The following is a 19,749-nucleotide window of genomic DNA, read 5'->3' as shown; positions in this document are numbered from 1 at the left end:
CTTTCGCCCGCGACTTCGTCAGCGTGGTATTAAAAAAAACAAAACCAAATAGCCTATATGTTCTTCTAGACTATCCTCTATCTGTATGCAAAATTTCATTGAGATCCGTCCATCAGTTTAGGCTACAAACTCTAACAAACATCCATCCATCCATCTAAACTTTCACATTTATAATATTAGTACGATAGTATGATTAGTATGATGTTACTAATGTTATTAATGCGAAAGATAGATGGATGTTTGTTAGAGTTTGTAGCCTTAACTATTGAATAGATCTCCATGTTTGGCATAGATGTAAAATATAGTCTGAAAGACACAGTTTACTTAATTTCTTTTATATCACGTGGACAGAGTGGCAGGCGAAAAGTAGTGATCAATAAATAAATAATATACTTAAATAAATCAATCATTTACAATTAGTAGGCTCAATTCTTCAAGTGGATTACATAATATTGTGAACAAAGGTGTCATTATCGTTTACAGTTTTTTGGATAAATGTTGTTTTTTCATTTGATAGACGTAAAAATATTATCGTATATTTGTAAGACTTGGGGTAAGTAAAGACGTAAATCATTAATCGAATACGGGCAACATTACAAGCTTTCCACTTAGCCTTTAATACTATACGATGACGTGGCAAGAAAAAAGAAATCTAGTGGTCGACTTAAGGGAAAAAACTTTCTAAAGGACTTAAGTACGGCCCATTTGTAACATTGCGCTCGGAGTTTTCCAATATCGAGTTAAAAATTTCGTTAAATAGTATGAAAACTAGTCTTTCATGAAAGAGAAATTCATCTATTTAATAATATTTTTTCTAAGTAATACATAATTGATTTTTTTTATTTATTGTTATCTCAAAAAAAAACTTCAAGCTTTGCTAAATGTAATGTAATAAATTATTACTGTTTGCATTAAAAAGACGAAATAAAAAATAATTACCAAACAATGGAATATGTTGAACGTATTTAAATACCTGACAAACGAGCAAAAACATTACCAACAAAGAACTGGCGAGGTAAGGAAACGACGGCCCTTTCCATTGTACTAGAGTCCGTCAAACAGACTTTAGGTCAAAGCTTTACAAAGCGGTCTCTGTAGCAAACGTAGCCATAATATTACTATTTCAAGTATTCTAAAGTACGAAAGTTATTTTCATAGCTTTATGACATTGTCAAAGAGATGAAATTGTAAGACGATTGAGTATTTTTGAAAATGGAAATATTATTTTTGTGAACACACCGTTATTTTAATATAATGTTTCATATAAAATCTTACTGTCACTATTAGAGACGTTTATTGGTCAAGCAGAATCACCATAACAAACCCATCTTAAGGGTTACACTTAGTGATCATAAAGCGTCTGTGCGTCGCCAATAGGAAGATAAATGACTGTTCTTTGAATCAAAAATCAAAACAAAAATACGAGATGCCCTTTTTATTGTTTTATATTTAAATTTCCTTTGTATACTGCTCTTTGTTTTCCTTTTTAAATTTTTAATTATCTTCATCAGGACAGATTCAATGTTTTACAAAATAAGTAAAGGAACCCGAAGGCATTACGACATTAAATCATTCTGACATTTATTTTTTAATAAAACGGTTCCCAAAATGCTTTTTAAAAAAGTATTTGATGAAAAGGAAAAATATTGTTAAAAAGTGTTTGTAATCATGTTTTCTTGAACATAAAATATATGTTAAAAGATATAAATGCATGAAATGGAAAGACCATTTGATTTCCAGGTTATTAAATTATCATAATATTCATTACATGTTTGAATTCAAGCTAATATTTATCAAAGTTATCGATACTTGCCAATTTCTGTTTGTACAAATCAAAATACACTGGATATTCAAGTACGAAACCAATCTACATACAAAGGTCGTTCATGTTTACCTAACACAAACACACCAAATTGTTTGCTTCTTAGAAAATATTGATTTTCTATTTATAAGACAGGCTTTTATCCTCGTAGTTCAACCCTTTATACTTTAAGTTTGCTGAGTATGTTATTACTGATTTTCACAAAAACATATTAACTGATAATTGATTGTAAATTGTAAGCAATCAACAAACTATAGACTATCAAAGGAAGAATTCGAATCTAATGATAGACGAAGTAATTTTTAGTCGCTTAGGCGCTAGGCTTTACGCTCCTCTCTTGAGTCTATTAAGAAAAAACATATACTTACCTTACGATATGAAATGGAACACTCGTAACGAATGAAGTTTTAGAAATACTCCAGACAGCAATTGAAACTGTTTAAATAGACTTATTGAAATTGTAAATGGTTGATTAATCCCAACTTTCAATAGATACTGCTACTTTTCTGAAAGATGAAATCAACCCGTTTTTAATACTTTTTTTTAGCGAATATTAGCATTCTCAATGCAAACAAACATAATCATACCATCATACTTCATACTTATATTACAAATGTGAAAGTATGGATGGATAGATGCTTGTTAGAGTTTGTACCCTAAACGGCTGAACGGATTTCGATGAAATTTGGTATAGATGTAGAGGATAGTCAGGAAGAACACATAGGCTACTCATTTCCGTTTTTTTAAATTCTATGCGGACGGAGTCGTGGGCGAAATCTAGTTAATCATAATTTGTTTAATTACAATTCAATAATCGGTGTAGCTGTTACAATGTGTTCCAAATTATTTAACTAATGGAACAGAATATGAAAAGCTAATTGAAAATTAATATTTCATATCATACGTGACTTCGAAATAGTGCACTAAATTAATTGAACATCGCGGTAATTAATAGAACTGAATGGTCGGAAATTTTTACAATACTTGAATATCGGTTTCACGTTTTTAGTTCTTACACGATATTTTTACAATGTTAATTTCGATGACTTTATGAACAGTTCTGTAATTTAAGTATGAGAATTTTAATTGACTTATAAAAGGAGGGTGTTTTAGATTCGATTGGAATATTTTTCGAATTAGTCAAATCTTGTTTAAGGAAATGGTTTAGTAGAATATTTAGAAACTAGAATATCCGAATGGTAGGTTTCAAACTATTCAACAATTTGAATGTCGTTACGTAAACTGTGAAGTAAATCGTAGATTGATTTTATTTTCATTTTTGTTTTAAATACGTTTTATATAACTTTTTAAAGTATATTTATTACAATTGCATTTGTACAATATTAACAAAAGCATTCGTGATTCAATGTTCATCGAAGCAGAATCGTATCGTATTTGTGGCTTTGATAATACTGAGGCTACGTAGCTTTTGAAAATAATTAATGTAGAGTATTTTAAAATGAATTTGTATTCTGGTTAAATAATAAATTTATAGATTTTTTTTTGTCAAAATAGTATTCAGTAGACTGTAATATTTAATAATGAACGCACTAATTACATTACGTAATAAAACCACACATAATGGCTCGATTATCATTGAAGTTTAATCCATCTTTCGACCAAATCTTCATTCTCAGTCGGTGGGATCGTGGTCAAGCCCTAGCTTAAAAAACTTAAAAAAAAGCATAACTTTATGTTTGATTATTTTTTTAAATTTCTATACTCGACTTTTACTATTACACGATCTACAAGATGATGGACAGTAAAAACGTTCAAGAACGTTTGCGCAAGCGCAATTCCGTTTGACAATAAACCAGTGGTCATTTTATTACACTAGCTTTCGCCCGAGGCTTCGTACGTGTGGAATAAAAAAACAAAGTAAGTATTATAGTTTTTCCAGACTATCCTCCCCATTTATGGCAAATTTCATCCAGTTCCGTTCAGTCGTTATGGCTACAAACTCTAACATCCATCCATCTAAACTTTCGCATTTAGAACATTAGTACGATTAGAACTAAAGATTTTCATAGAGTTAAATGAAAGTAAACAGAAGATGCAAGGAATTTAAATTCAAAGATGTGTTAGTTCACTTACATTTGTATGTTTATCGTTATATCAGTATGTCAACAAGTCTATTTGCTAAAGTCCGAGCGCCGCCGGTGAACGTGAGGTTATCTACATTGCGACCTTTATGTTGGCAACAAAAATTATTTGCGACTTACTGCGCCTTAAAGTAAATTACATGGAAAATATTTACATACATTTTATTACTGAAAATAAAGTCTTTTGTTAGAGTTAAGGAGAAGAGAGCATAGACTAATGATACTGCTTATCAATTTTTAAATAAAAACAATACTTTACATCCTCGCAGATATTTGTCAAAATATTTATCAATCTAGATAAAATATAAAGATGTAATGTATAATTTCGAACTATCTTATTTTTTTATTTAACTTTTCTTATACAGATTTTGTATTTTTGTGACTAAACTATTACTATTTCATCGGTTTCTTTGTATACGCTATCTGGCTCTAAAATAGAACGATATAATAAAAGGTGCTATAGGTATAATTCGGAATACACGAAAAGCAATAAAAATGCCGTGTAGTACAATAGGCGTCACGGGAAATAAAGACCTAATTGCCCTATTGTCGAATTTATGGGAATATTATTATTCAAATTTGACCGCAGAGGAACATTAATTTAATTTGTCGTAATTAAACCAAAGAAAATTTAGATAACCTGAGGTTACCACTGCTAAAATTGTTTTAAAATTAATGTAACAGTAATTTCAAACATAATTTGTATAGAAACATCAAGTTATAAATAAATTGGTAACATAACTGCTATATCAGTAGCTTAGTTCTATAATCATGATGCCCTCTAGCGGACGGAGCGTTAAACAGCCCTCGACATTGCACTTCGTGCCTTATCATCGGACATCAATGGGACTTATTACGTACTCTCTGAGCGGTGATTCGAAGTGCGGATGCGGCATTTGGCCTACATAAAGCTAGTTTCACACGTGGGCAGCACATTAAGGCAGTACAGTACTACAGTAGCAATGCTATTGTCAACACATCGCCAAAATGATACTGCATTACTTCACTGCTTCAGTGTGAAACCAGCGTAAGGAAGGTTGGTGATGACGCAAACTTGTCACTCACGATTACTCTCTTAACAGTTCGTTATTCATTTCCATAATTACATGTCAGCTTGCGGCATAAAACACCCGTTAATTCGATGAATATTCATTAATTCAAAGCGTTGTTATTTTAGAAGAGAAGGGGTGTTTTCATACTGAAGTGGTTTGACAGGATTACTCATGGCAGAACTAATGCAAGGGCTATAATTTAAAACAACACTTTTCTGATCTTAAGTCTCATAAAATAGATTATTTAAAATCTATTAAGACGATGGACTAGTACACTACTCGTACAGCTAAAGTGTCAACAATAAATTGAAAGAAACAAATTTAATAATGAAAAGTTTATTTTTAAACCAGTAACTTATTGGCTATAAGTACATTAACAATATGCCCGCAGAGCAACAAAGACAAGCTGCTAAAGAGATTGCGTAAACGTTTTATTTTACATTCTTGGCGGTGTCTTTTATCTAATTGGATTACATCCACTGGTTTTATGATCGTCGTAACACGCCTGTCAGCGCTCGTTCCACAATTACTTCATTCACGAGCTTTTCTTTTGATATAACTGTTTTTAAGCAAAAGATTTGTAACACGGTGCGGCTACGAGTATTGAACTTTTTACTTAGTATACATTTTGTAAGGTCATCAAATTCTTCCTTTCGTCGTTTTCATTTCTCTTTTATTGGACGAATTTCGACTTGACGTTCAGTGAAATGTTCTGAAAGGCGAAGTTGTGAAACAAACTACAAAAGGAAGTATTAATACAAACGTTAGGAGCAACAACAGCCGGAGGCGAGTTATTTTCTTTGTCGAGTGCGGGACTAATGTGTTGCTACATCGAGTTTTGTTGAAAACGTTTTAGGTAACAACCGTTAACTGTACAAACTAGAAAAATAAAATAACGTTAATGCGCCAGAAAAATCAACTAAAGAATCATTTTATAGAATTTTCAAAAAATATAAAAGCGCCTTTTTTAATAACTTTCTTCCATGTATTAGATTAAAAGCAAAAAAATAATAAAAACGTGATTCGACTTTTTTCCAACATTTTCTATATGCTTGACAAAAGTATTTAACACAATCTGTTGCCCGCGACTTCGTCCCCGTGAAATTAAAAGAAAACAATAAAAGATAAAGCCTATGTTACTCACAGATAAATTACCTTTTTAACGGTGAAAGAATTTTTAAAATCGGCCCAGTAGTTTTTGAGCCTATTCATTACAATCAAACAAACAAAGTTTTCCTCTTTATAATATTAGTATAGAAAAATAGTGAGGCTAGTTTAAAACTTAATTAAGTATGTTTTGCTTTAATCTACTCTATTTTGGTGAAACAGAGATTATGTGCTTACATCATAATACCTTACCGCGTTGAACATACACTCAGAGTAATGTTTGCATTTAGTATGAAATTTTAAAGCGTAAATAGCGAAGTAGTAGAATGTCTGAGCATCGGTTATGTTCGTTAGAACAAACAAGCGCTTCCACGGAAACTTTGGAGGGCACTGCAAACAACTTGTTCCTTCTACTTAAATATAATTCAAGATACATATTGTCTGCTAAGTTTTACCATGCGAATAACACATGTTTCTTGTTCAAAGAACTTTTAAACGGTATATATTACGTACCTTTTCATACATAAGATGTGAGCAATCGCGTATCGATTTTTTATATCTAAAATGATTCATTGTTGACATAATGTAAAAAATTTAGCAGTAATTCTGGAAACATGAATAAAAATGTCATTTAAAACATCTTTTTACACTTGAGTTGTAGCTTAAGCTGGAAGTATGGTAATTAATTCAACATAATTCTAATTAATTGGCGGACAGAGACGAATTTGAAATGGGTACGTAAAAGACTCGGGAAACCCTAAAATTCGCGTAAAATATAGCGGCCATCAAATATTCCTCGCAAACGAGCCGTACATAAAATATGCAGTAGGGTTGAAACACGAGCCCTGTACGCTGAAGTCGGAGCGTCTTATATTTTTTAAGTTACCAGCTGCGTAACTGTAATGCTTTGCGCATTTATGATAGAACTAGCTGTTGCTTGCGACTTCGACCGTGTGAAATTGAAAAATATGAAAAAACGTAGCCTATGTTATTTACAGATAACGTAGCTTTTTAATGGTGTAAGAATTTTTTAAATCGGTCCAATTTTTGATTTATTAAAATAAATAACATAAGAAAATACAAATCTACTTTAAGAAATACATAATAATTTTATGTCTCTCTTGTAATCTGATAACAGTGATTTTTATTTTATTTTTATCTTACAAAATGCGTTTTTTTTTCACTTATCAATACTCTGGGTGCAACATTGACTTTTCTGTAACTTAATTACTAAGTTAATTTATAACCTATTTTATGATATTAATGTGTCATTTCCAAATATTTAGCAATACAATGCATTGCATAGATTACACATATCTTAATTCTATCACAGATAGGAATGATTTAACAAAAACAAACTCTCTTATCATGTAATCGCAATGAACAAATACGATGAAGATAATAATTTTATATTTCGTGTTTAATTTAATACATTCCAAAAGCCTATCATTTAGCTTGATATTTGATCACAGCAGCGTATTATGTACAAATAGATTACGTCGTAAAATTAATAAACAACCCATGTACGAACTTTGTTGCTTGTAAAAACTGTCACTTGCGATGTGTGCTTAACTTCTGTATGTAACAAAGAAATTTGAAATGTTTACGTAATAAAAATGTTAATTTATTGAATATACTATAATTTGCAATAACGTCTCGTACGTTATGTCCTTGGATCTTGTAAACCCTTGTAGCTTTGCCAAATTTTGATAAACGGTTAAATATTTATATAGCAATCTGCCCTAGCTTCTTAGAATGATAATGTCTAACTAATCTTGAGAAATCAGACAGAGTTGCTATAATTTAAATAACAAGACATAGGCATAGTCTTAGCAAATAAATAGTCTATGTCTGTCAATTAGATTTTGTAGTCAATTGGATTTTAAATTTATAGTAGCTTTCGCCCGCGACTTCATCCGTATAGAATTAAAACAATCAAAAGTAAGTAGCCTCTATGTTCTTCCAGTCTATCATCTACATCTTTGCCAAATTTCATCGAGATCCGTTCAGTAGTTTAGGCCTAACAAACATCCATCCATTCAAACTTTCAAATTTACAATATTAGTAGGAGTATAAGCCAGTTATGTGGAAATACAAAAGTAGACACCGTCTTTTAAATACAAGTAAAATACAGGTCGAGTGTCGGCCTCGTTCACTAAAAAAATACTTAGAAGTTATTTTTAGTTTTTCGCGAGATAATTTCAGTTCAGGTGAAAAGATAAAATTGTCATTTCAAAAATAACAGTTTCTATAACTATAATTTTAAACATATATGTTCTTTACATTTTCTAACTATCTGGTGTTGGTTAAAATGAATTGGTTAAAACGAAAAATGTATTGGAATACATTAACTATAAGAGCGCGTACATCTTTGACTAAAACATAGCACAACTGTTTAGTCGCGATTTGATTCCTATAAGCTGAAGTTTAGGTGCGCACACTACTTGATTTTATTTGTGCAAATAAACAGTTGAATTGGCTGCGTAACTATCGATAATCGCACAACCGTTGTGCGATTGTTTAGTCAAAGGTCTCTATGTATAATTAACGTACTCTAACATAGTTTAACTTTCACGGGCTAATATTAGCACGTGGTTTAAATTTCAATTCAGTCCGCGTCGTTTTTGTAATAAATTAGAATATAACCAAATATTGCTGTTGTGACCAATTGTAAATTAACTTTGGGAAGGCAATTTTAAACGGTTATTAAATTGGCCCGAGGGCAATATTCATGGAAATGGTAAATATCGTACAGCGTTCATTTTGGGCTAACGAGGGTTGTCGGCATTTCTCTGATACTACATTTTATCTATATTAACGAAATATCGGTTTCAATAAAACCTTTTCGATTATATGTATTAAAATGTTCTACAAATAGAACAAGGAATCAAAGCCAACATCTTTTTAAAATGTTTAAATTTTTGTAGTGTTTGCATTACAGATTCGGAATCCTATCAAATAATATTCCGCACAATTTTAAAGCAATAAACCATTGCCATGTTCTTTAAATTAAATACTTACCTCGGCATATTTTAAGTGTGACTCAGAACACTCAAATAAAAATTATTCTTTCATACCTGAAACAAACATATAAAACAAATATTAACTTCAATATGCTTAGTTTAATTTATCTAAGAGATGTATTGCGGGAGACACAAGTCAGTTCCGAGTTGAACAAACATAAGTAAAAGTTGTACGTGGAGGGGCATATTTGAATACGCAATTCTAGATAAAACAACGTTCCGAGAGAACGTACATATGTACGAGCATGAATCACTGAGTAAACTTGGAAAGGCTTACGTTGCGAATACACGCACAGAGTTATTACGTCATTTATTTTTAATACCATTATTATTATATTAATATGACTGATTTCAAAATTTTTAACAAATTATATTCTACTTTAATGTCATGAAGAGGAAATAATTGTAATTATGTATATAATTAATAAACGCCGACCCTAAGGGAGTAGGACAAGGTAGGGGTGATGATGAATTAATATCAAAAACTGGCCGATTAAAAAAAACACATCTTTTTTGCAAGCAAGCCAGTGTTAACTAGTCTATTAACGTGTAGTATCATTATTAGTTGATGTGAATTTTTAATTGGAATATCATAAAACCTTTCGTTTATAACAGGATATTCGTCAGTCTTTGGTCGTGGCACTTTCCAAGCCGGCGTCGTAGTTCATTGGTTTTACGGGCGTTTTATTACGTTCAAAGGCTATTTACTGACCCCGGGGGCGATCCGCGTGGAATGCTTCGCCGTCCGAAATCCATCACATTACTTATTTCATTCTACCACTCGAACGTGAAATGGGTGAGTATTTGCTTCATAAAACTAGACATGTTAAGTATAAAATAAAAGCTTTTAATACATTGGTTAAAAACGCTTCACAGTCTAATAGAGGATAGTAAGTATGGATGGTTTGATAAGAGTATAAATGTAAGAAAGAAGTGAATTTAAATTTATGGACGAGTACAGTCTAGAACTTCCACGAGAACAAAAGTAGGTAGAGCCATTAAAATTCTACGTGGCCAGTGTTTTAATTCCCCTTTATTAAATGTTTATCTACTTAACGATACAAAACAATCTTAATTTAAGCTGCATTCGCCCCAGTTATAGTTTGCTCGTAGTTTAGCGTCATGTTTAAGCTTTTGCTTATAATAAATTTTAATTACTCTGTGAAAAGCTTAATTTATAATCTGTGGAACGGAGGTATTAATGTCGGGAAGCAGGAGAGCAGTAGTGCTAGTATTGGCTCCGTGCCTAACGTCTCAGGAGCAAGTACTGACCGCTAAACGCTCGCTGCCGGGGCTCGACACTTTACTGAATTAAACATTATTATATTAACTGCACGAATTGCCAACTGACAATGCACAGTACTTGTTATATGTTCCGTATTAACATACCGAAACTAGTCGCTTCACAGTTGTGTACAACACTATTACGAGTATGTATCTCTGAATACTTGGTTGATGTTGCAGAATATCTCGGTAATATGTGAGTTAATAGAAAGAAGTATAAAGAATATAAGTGCCTTATGATTGTCGGTAAAACAGAGTCTCGTATAGTATTCGAAACTGTAAGAAATTTTATGACAACTCAGCATTGGAAATAATTCGTACGTTTCATATTTCCATTTCTATTTTATTTTTCGATTCGATAGAATGCATCAGATTTCAAACGGCAATAATATAACTGACAATTTACACGTTAAAATATTCCACAAATATTTCTGAATTCAATAATTTTAAACTGTATTTTTATATTTGTGAATTGAGTCTTTTAAAGATTAAAAAAAAAATCACTAAAACATCAATAGGGAGAAGTCAACAGCAGTAACATTTATCGAAGCTTAATTTTGATTCGGTTTAAGATCCGGGTTGTAGACATGAGGGGTTGCCAAATACAGTGGCAGTTAGTTTAGGCAATGATGTGTGCCGGTTGTTTACACGCGCGGCCTACAGGGGGCGTGAGATGCTCTGTGATGGACGTGGTCCTGACTCATGGCCTATTTAGACAGTCAACACGCCCGCGCCTTGTCAATCCGTTTATGGGTCACTACCTACTGTTAAACTTAAACCTAAAGTAACATCTTGTTTGGTTATAATTTAAATACAATATCTAATGTCCTAAGCTAATACAGTTATTAAGTGAGCGGATATGAGGCTTGTTGGAGCATAATTTTATACAGTAAAAACAAAACATTTCTTTACGGAACATATGAATTTGAGAGAGAACTGATATTAAATGTCCTTACAAACGCATGCGAATTAGTTCAAAAACTTTCTGAGAGTGTGAAGTATTAGTAAGTTATATTAGTTTTATAAATCAACGTATCTTTAAACATTGATTAATTTATTTAACTAATCTTAGAGATTATTTTATATTAATGATTAAAAAAGATAAATAAAATCGTGTATCGCAATCTCTTTAACACTTCCAAATAATGTTTAACCACGTAATAAATAAATTGGCCAATAGATTTAAATAGATAATTCAATCAAAGCTGTTAACAATTGCAATATCTCGTCTTACGTAACCGCAGCCCGACATCGATGTCGTTCGTGTTTCAACTGGATGATTTTAATTTTGGTTATCTTTCTTGTCTTATCCTATTCTACGGTATATTAAAACATTTCTCTTTCTCTATTAATGAAATGAAAAGAAAACGCAAAAAAAAATAGAATATATAATGTAGTATGAAAAGAAAATAAAATCTCATATGAAATTTTATAATTTTAAATGGTATTTGAAAATCCTTAACTTCTGTCGAATTCCAAACTCTAACAATAAACCACTCCATGGTAATTTGTTTCTATTTCAAAATGACATTGTTTTATGAAATAAAAGTAAGCAAAGGTTGAAAAAGAATTTTACCTTTTGATTAACAATATAAAAAGATAGTGTTGGCTTTATTTATGTATGAGCTGGGATTTGTATAGTCGCAGCGCAGCAGTAACTACCAATACCGAGGTCGCATACACCTTCGAAATAAAACAAATATGTGTATTACAAAAGGGATTTCAATAAATAAATTTCTGTCTATGTTGTAATCATACAATAAACGCGGATGTTTGCACGAATGGATGTTACTTCGTTTTTTTAAACAACGACCGCTTTTGTAGTTAAACATATTTTGTTTACGTTTAATAAAAAAAAACATTTCTAAGTGTATGATGACATTTGTTTATCTTAAAAGTAGGTCTTTTTTCAATCACTGAGTTTTTAATATTATTATTAGAATAGTAAGTTTTTAACTGCGACAAAAGAAGAAAATTTTGTTCATGAATAGTAAAAAAATGTACACAAAATAATGTTTAAAAGCTTGCTTATCTGTTAAAGATTATTTGTATTGTGTTATTTAAAAAAACTGTCCCAAAGTGTATATATTTTAGCCAATCTCTTGTCGTCGCCCAACGGCAAATATATTTTGTAGCGGACGGGAAGAGGCATTGTAGTTAAGCTTAATTTATAGACTATTTAGTGTTACCTGACACGTGCTTCTAGTTCAATTTATTGGCTATTCCACGTCCCAACTATCTTTATGACCCACTAAGTATTTATTTTATGTTTTCTAACTGGACTTAGAAAAGCCTTGTTGGCAAGTATTATTAGAATGTTTTCGATCAGTTCGGAAAATCGCATTATTAAATATTAATTAAAGTAAGTTCTCAGAAAAAATATCTAATTTGTGATAAAATAAAATGTGTAATATTTCTCTTGTCATGACTTTCCTTGAATTTCACCCACTTACTGTAATAAGAAATTCTAGTACTTTGTAATTTTCTCGAACATGTACATGAAATTTGTGAGAACATAATATGATGTCAATTGGCTCATTGGTATATAAATTGTGATGGCTATAATTTGAAGATATCATCTCGTTAATGACTTGTACAGTTGCCGTGATGCCCCAGCGCGCCACTGTGTCAGAAGGTAGGTCGGTGCTTGGCCTATATTCTCTCTTCCTCTTTCACCTCTAGTTCCAGCTTCACCCTTCTCCTTTCCCCGTGACGTCATCACGCAACCTCACGTGCGCGTGTGTGTTGACAATACGCAGGTTTGTGAATGTGTGCTCGTTTCGGTCTTTGTTGTAACAGTTCAATTGGATTTTGCTACTATGAAAATAAGGGGAATGTTTTGCTTTATGACCATATTTCTAAATCTGTATAAATAAATAAACTACTCGATGAGTTTCTTAAATATTGAGATTTCTTTGGATTTTATGTTTATTTAGAATATGAGATGAAATAAAAAAACTATTAAGAAGAGAGAAGTAGAGTATCGGGTCGCCGTAAGAAGTATTTGATTTAAAAATTGAACATCGTTAAAACTTTTCTGCTATTTATATTATAAAAATCGTGTACAAAAGCCAGCTTTCCAAATCAGTCGCTAGTAGTACAAATGCGGTCAAGTTATTCCTAATAATGCGGCGAACGGGATAACAAGAAAAATAATAGAATCTTTTAGTCTATAATACTCAATGATACTAAGACTAAGACTAAGACTACTAATTCAGTCCCTAAGTGGAGATTTTCTACAATTAAATCAGTATATTTAATAAAACTCAAGTTACGGATTTCGGGAATGCATTTTATGAAGTTATCGAACCAAAAACTTTAACGAATGATTAACTGGGAAACCGACCGTTAGTGACTATAAAAGGACCATGAGCCAGCCAGTCAGTATTAAAAATCTAAGGGTTCACCCTTAGAGACCAAATCTGAATGTGATATTAGGTTATCCTGATACCTTCTAATATTAAAACCAAACAAGAATCAATCATCAACGCATGACACGTGCTGATAGGAAGGCGCTCTCACTTGTAATTCAGATTAGATTAGTTAATTTGCATATTCATAAAACTGATTAAACTTGCATTAACATTTAATTCTGGTAACATTTATTATCTCCTGGTAATCATAGACTATTTTATAAAAATAAATATACAACATTTTTATACTCTTTGTTTTCTACTCCCAGCTTGTTTTGTTTTTTTAATTTAAAGATGAATAAACAATAGGAACAAAATAATAGGTTTCATTAGTATTAGTACTGGAGTTGTTAATAAAGTGTGAATGTTTTTTTAACTGTCATAGTGAATTGATGTCATCCAATGAATTTTATATACGGCGCGAAATTATTGTTAATTTTTGAACGAATAAAGTTATGAAATTATTTTGAATTGTTATTTTAAGTTTTCGAACGCACAACCTCGATGACATTGAATAATGACAGCTGTCATTATATAGTGAAGTGATGCGCTTTGGTTGTGCGCACGTATAAAATCAATTGGTTAATCTCTGTAAATGTTTGCAATCCGGTTAAATAGTGTTGTGCAGTTTTCACTAAAGATTAAAGGACTGCGTTTCTGATATGACGCGATTGTTATTTTATTATCTCTGTTTATTACTTTCGGAGTTTTTTTTTATAATATGAGGTGGCGAACGAGCAAGCGGCCACCTGAATCCACCGAAATGGAAAGCGACCGCTGTCCATAAACATTCGCAATTGTAGATGCGTTGCCTAACCTTATTTGACGGAGGAGGAGACGCACATAAAAAGGACATTTCTCCTTTCTATGCGTCTCTTCTACCGTCAAATCCACTTTTCCTTCCCATCATTTCCTCTTAAGAAAAGGGTGGAAAGGGAAAAGGACTAAAACTAGGCCTCCCGCATCACACTCATCAGACGAAATGTGGAATTACTTCTACTTCACGCCTGTTTTCTGTGTGGTCGTGGTATTACACCGGGCGAGCCGGCCAATTCGTGGGAAGATGTTAAAGCGGGCTCTACCACTGTAAGCCACTCGTCACTCCGACATGTATGTATGTAATCTCTTCTTAAAAGGACCGAAATACATTTCAAGATAAAAGTGATTAAATTTGCAAACGACAAAAAAACTAAGAATGATTTAGTAAGGATTTATTGGCACTTTCTTTATGCAATGGTTTTGAACACTTTTAAATCAAATCAAAGAAAAACATCGTAAGTCAAACGCAAGTTAATGAAACATAAATTCGTGTAAATTGATATCAAATTGATCGCTTCAACTTGTGAACGAGGAGCCCATTTGGCAAACGTACGTACATATGTGCCGAGAAACTCTCCTGAGATTGAAATTTCTAGTTTAAATTTTGATGAAATGTAGCATATCCGATTTGTTGAGTAAATCGAAAATTCCGATATGTCGCAAAATAATTTGATATGAAACTATTATTTTTATTCTGGGTAAATTATCTTATCTTATTCTTATATTATAAATACGAAAGTTTCGATGGATGGATGGATGTTTGTTAGAGTTTCTAGCTTAAACTGCTGAACTGATCTAGGTGAAATTTGACCTATATGTAGAGGATAGTCTGGAAGAACACATACTTTTGATTTTTTAATCCCACGCGGACGGAGTCACGTGCAAAAGCTAGTTTAAAGAATAAAATAAACGTACGGGAGAAATATGTAACTTAACAAATACAGTGTAAATGATGACCAGTTGATAAACTTCTCCAAGCTATCATTTTTTTCAAGTGAAATACAGACATTTAGATAAAACTCGATTGTTAGTATTACTGATATACGTAAGATAAGCTTTCTTTATAGCTGTGATAAACCCCGATTAAGATAATAATTTCTTTAGTTGTGCCGAAATATATTAAAATACTTAAATGTATTTTGTATATTTCGGAATACTTTAAACTTTTTTAATTATTTATGATTTAATATTGGAAGTGAGAAAAGTTAAATTACACTTATTGTCACAAAAAAGGTTACAAGCAGCGAGGCAAGCTCTGAGAATAAAGCAATATCTGCGTCAGCTGAGCTAAACATAAATTAAACCGTCTCGGAGTTTGAAATTGCTATTTATATAACAATATATCAAAACTAGACGTCGTTGTTTACAAAATTAATTTTCAGTTGAAATTCGGTAAAGACTTAAATCTTTCGAAAAATTTAAAGAGAAAAAGGTTGGATAGAGAACAAAGTGGGATAAAAATACAAGGAATTTGTTTAATACAAAGGTGTCAGTGACGATTACGGTACGGACAAGTTGAATATTTGATATTATAATGCACAAAATGAAAGGTTTTAATATTGCAAGTGCGTATAATTTAACGATGTTTGTCTGAGAAGTATAGACACATTATTTATACTCCAACTTACCAAGGGGTAAATAATCCCGTTATCCTTTTTGATCGTGAAAATAATAATAATCTGATTACCTATATTATTATTGAACAATGCCTGCTTTTACTAGCCTTGTAGTTTTGCGAAGTGTTACCTTACGACTGAAATTCTTAAAATTGTAAACGTTAGATTTTATCGATTAGATTAATTTTATCTTTAGATGTGTAAGATTATCAAATTGTTATCAGTCAGTCAACTAATATTTGATATATGAGTTGATATAAATTAAAACTCAATCTAACTAATAAAACAACGTTTATAGCTCACTTCATTCATTACAATCTTTAAAACGTCTTCGTACACACGTATTTAAATAATCAGATTTAATTCTCTGTATTTTTGCTGCCAAATGCTAACTTAGCGATTCGAATTTTGATTTAATATAATTAACGTCTTTGCTAAAGGCAAATAATTTCTTAATTAAATCTTTATTAAAGCTGCCGACTTTAAGTTAAGCTCGAATCGGCAGTATTATGTTTATAATCAACTTCGTTAACACGAACAGGTTGTTAATATATTTGTAAATAATTTGTAGAAATCAGATTAATTAATTATTTTAATGTTTTATGTTTGTCGCGAATATTTTGGAGTTTATGAACGTTAGCGTGAACTGTGATATATTTTTTTTAAGTTTATTTTACGTTGACATTTAAAACACTTAGCTAGCAGTGTTAGAGCTGTGTTTCAGTTTCGGTAGAGTCCAGACATAGCGTTGGTAATATATTTGATGGGTCAATCAGGGGTCTATATAAAAAAAGCTTTAATAATAATACCCACTGTCTCAAGTTCTACATTGAAACGCATCGTAATTAGTGTTCATTTAGTTCTATTTAATATTTTCCTTGTAGTATTTAATACCTAGTTTACAATATGTTTATAACATTACGTAGAGTTAATGGACCTCCAGTTAACTGACCTCTCATAAGGCTGACCTCCGCGGCTCCGCCGTCTTTGTCCTGTCCAGATAACAACCGCATCTTTCACAACAACACAATACACTATCAATTAAACAAGACAACTGTTCATACCGATCTTTGAAAATCTAATATATACGGTTAAAAGTAGGTTATCCTCTAGTTATCATTTGACATGTGACTCGATAATGACAGTAAACAAAAGGTTTTAATTTTCGTTTAACTAAATGTGGTTAACAGTTAACTAACTCGAAAATGGCAACTTATTTGAGTAAAATGAATGAGGGAATAATTATATATTGTAAAAACAAAAGGTAAGCGGTAACCCAAGACACTCCCGATAATTGTATATTGAATCAAAGTTGTCCAAATCAGTTTACTTTTGTAAACTACGGAATAATTCACCAATCAGGTGGGCTAGAATATAACACCAACTACAGAAACATAACTTATAAAGCTTTCAATAACGTTTATGGTTGCCACAGTTTTAAACTACTAGCTGTTCCTGTTTGCCTTCATCCGCATGAAATTATGAAAACTTTATTTTGTTTTTTACATTTGTAAAATTTCCTTTTGCAAATGTCAAATGACAACTACGGCAATCTTCCTTCCTTAATGTTGGCAACTTGTAGTTTATGGCCTCTTTCCCACATAAAGGTCTTTTTACTAATTTATTTACTCCTAAGTTTAATAGCGTGGAATGTATCCTAAAGCGGGTCGTCAGTGTAGAGCTTTTTATTGAAGAAAGAATTATTCAAAAATATTGTTGACATCCTAAGCGACGACGTATGTGTTTACGCTTTATTATATCAGTATATTTATTATGTAGTAATCGTAAATACTACTAGAAAACCACTTTTGTTTTGGTAAGTAAATAAACAAAAAATATTTACATGTTCTAGGCTGTAAGTCACTAATTGATAGTGCTTCTAAGCTCGCTGATTTAGAAACGGTCTAGTAGTTATTCTATTATACGTAACAATAAAACCTTTTCCATTTTAGTATTCGTCTCCAGCATCTAATAATATTAATACTCTGAGGATTTTTACTTGTTTAACATTCTAAAGGTGTAAAATTGTTTCAATAATATAAATAAAAATGTACTTTACCATGTGTTGTTACTGGCGAATATCCATTGGTGGTTTCAATATCCATAATAATATTAAAACTATCACAGAGTAATGTTTAACAATTCTGTCACAACGTCTATAAATTTTATGATAAAAAATACTGTCTTCGTTGAGTTATAAAAGTAGACTGTTTGTTAAATGGTTAGTCATATAACAATGTACATTCTATGTACATACATTTTATCAATAATTCCTTCCACTTGGGAGAAGTGTTTATCGTTTGTATCTCAGGTTATAGAGGAGCATTTGTCTATAATAAATGATATTATCTTACGAGTCAAACTTAATATCATCACATATATATACATGTATATATATTTAATATTATAAGACGGCAAACTAGCAAGTGGCCACGTTAACCGCTGCCCATAGACACCTCCAATTGCAGATGCGTTGTCTACCGTTAATCAACAGAAGAGGTGACGCACATGAACAGAATAATTCCCCTTCCTATGAGACTCTTCTTCCATTACCTTTTCCTTCCCATCCTATCCGCTTAAGAAAAGGGTGGAAAAGAAAAAGGACTAAAATTAGGCCTCCGGCATCACATTAATTAGAGGATATTCTGAAAGAAAACATAAGCAAGTATTGATTATCAATTTCACGCGGACAGAGTCGCGTGCGAAAGCTAATGATTCGTAAAAATATGTGATGACGAGTATAACATAGTGAATAGAATAGATAGACAAAATTTATCTAGGGGTTTTAGTGGATAAAACCTCGCATAACTGCTTCCACAGAAGGTTTTCCTTCTTAAGATCTGTACCTCGAAAGCACATAAAAAAGGTAACATTGAAAATTATGTTAAAACGCAAGATCATCAATAGCTACATAGTATAGTTTTTTAGATATCACTAAGAGCAGACGCACATCTTCGACTAAAATATCGCACAAATGTTGTGCGATTGTTAATTGTTTCGTAGCCTATTCAACTTTTTAGTTGCAAACTAATAATTAGTATACGCACCTATAAGCTTATAAAAATCAAAGCACAGATAAACAGTTGGGCGATAGTCAAAGGTGTGCGCCTGCTCTTAACATTTACTAGGTCTATGTATAAATGTTTATAGCGGCTTTATTCAATCCTAGTTCTATTTACTGGGTGGGATGTCAACATACGATAGTGTGATCACATGACAGCCAGTCATTGGCCTCTTTTTATTGTACTGATGCATAGTTCGATAGTAATCTGGCTTAATGTGCATAAAGATAACTGATATACTGCTGATAATCTGATAAGATGTTATAAAAATATGAAAAGATTACGATCGGTCCAGACTTCTAGCTATATTGTAAAAAAAAAAACTACTTAATTGACGAGTACTAATAAAATATAAGTATTGTAGCGGGGGGTGCGGGGCGAGCGTTACGTGGGCTGATCACCGCTTACATAAATGACCCAACTTAGGTGAGGCGCAGTTATGCAAGGCG

General features: G+C 31.9%; 1 protein-coding gene across 4 annotated transcripts in view; it reads right to left on the bottom strand.

Annotated features, from left to right (window-relative positions):
* Positions 1 to 19,749, bottom strand: part of LOC106099202 (solute carrier family 12 member 6) — a 199,242-nt gene that overhangs the window by 31,366 nt on the left and 148,127 nt on the right. The window contains exon 1 of one of the 4 annotated variants that reach the window (XM_013277667.1): positions 18,298 to 18,424. The exons of 2 other annotated variants lie outside the window; for them this stretch is intronic. In XM_013277667.1, the coding sequence (XP_013133121.1) occupies positions 18,298 to 18,343 (46 nt within the window). In that variant the 5' untranslated portion in view covers positions 18,344 to 18,424. Of the gene's footprint in view, positions 1 to 9,104; positions 9,161 to 18,297; positions 18,425 to 19,749 lie in introns of those variants that run through there. One more of the 4 variants, XM_013277668.1, reaches the window with a different exon arrangement.

The sequence above is a fragment of the Papilio polytes genome, unplaced genomic scaffold, assembly GCF_000836215.1.
Source record: "Papilio polytes unplaced genomic scaffold, Ppol_1.0 DF824135.1, whole genome shotgun sequence".
NCBI lineage: Eukaryota > Metazoa > Arthropoda > Insecta > Lepidoptera > Papilionidae > Papilio > Papilio polytes.
Note: the sequence above shows the minus strand (reverse complement) of the source record. Positions and strands in the feature narration are given on the sequence as shown.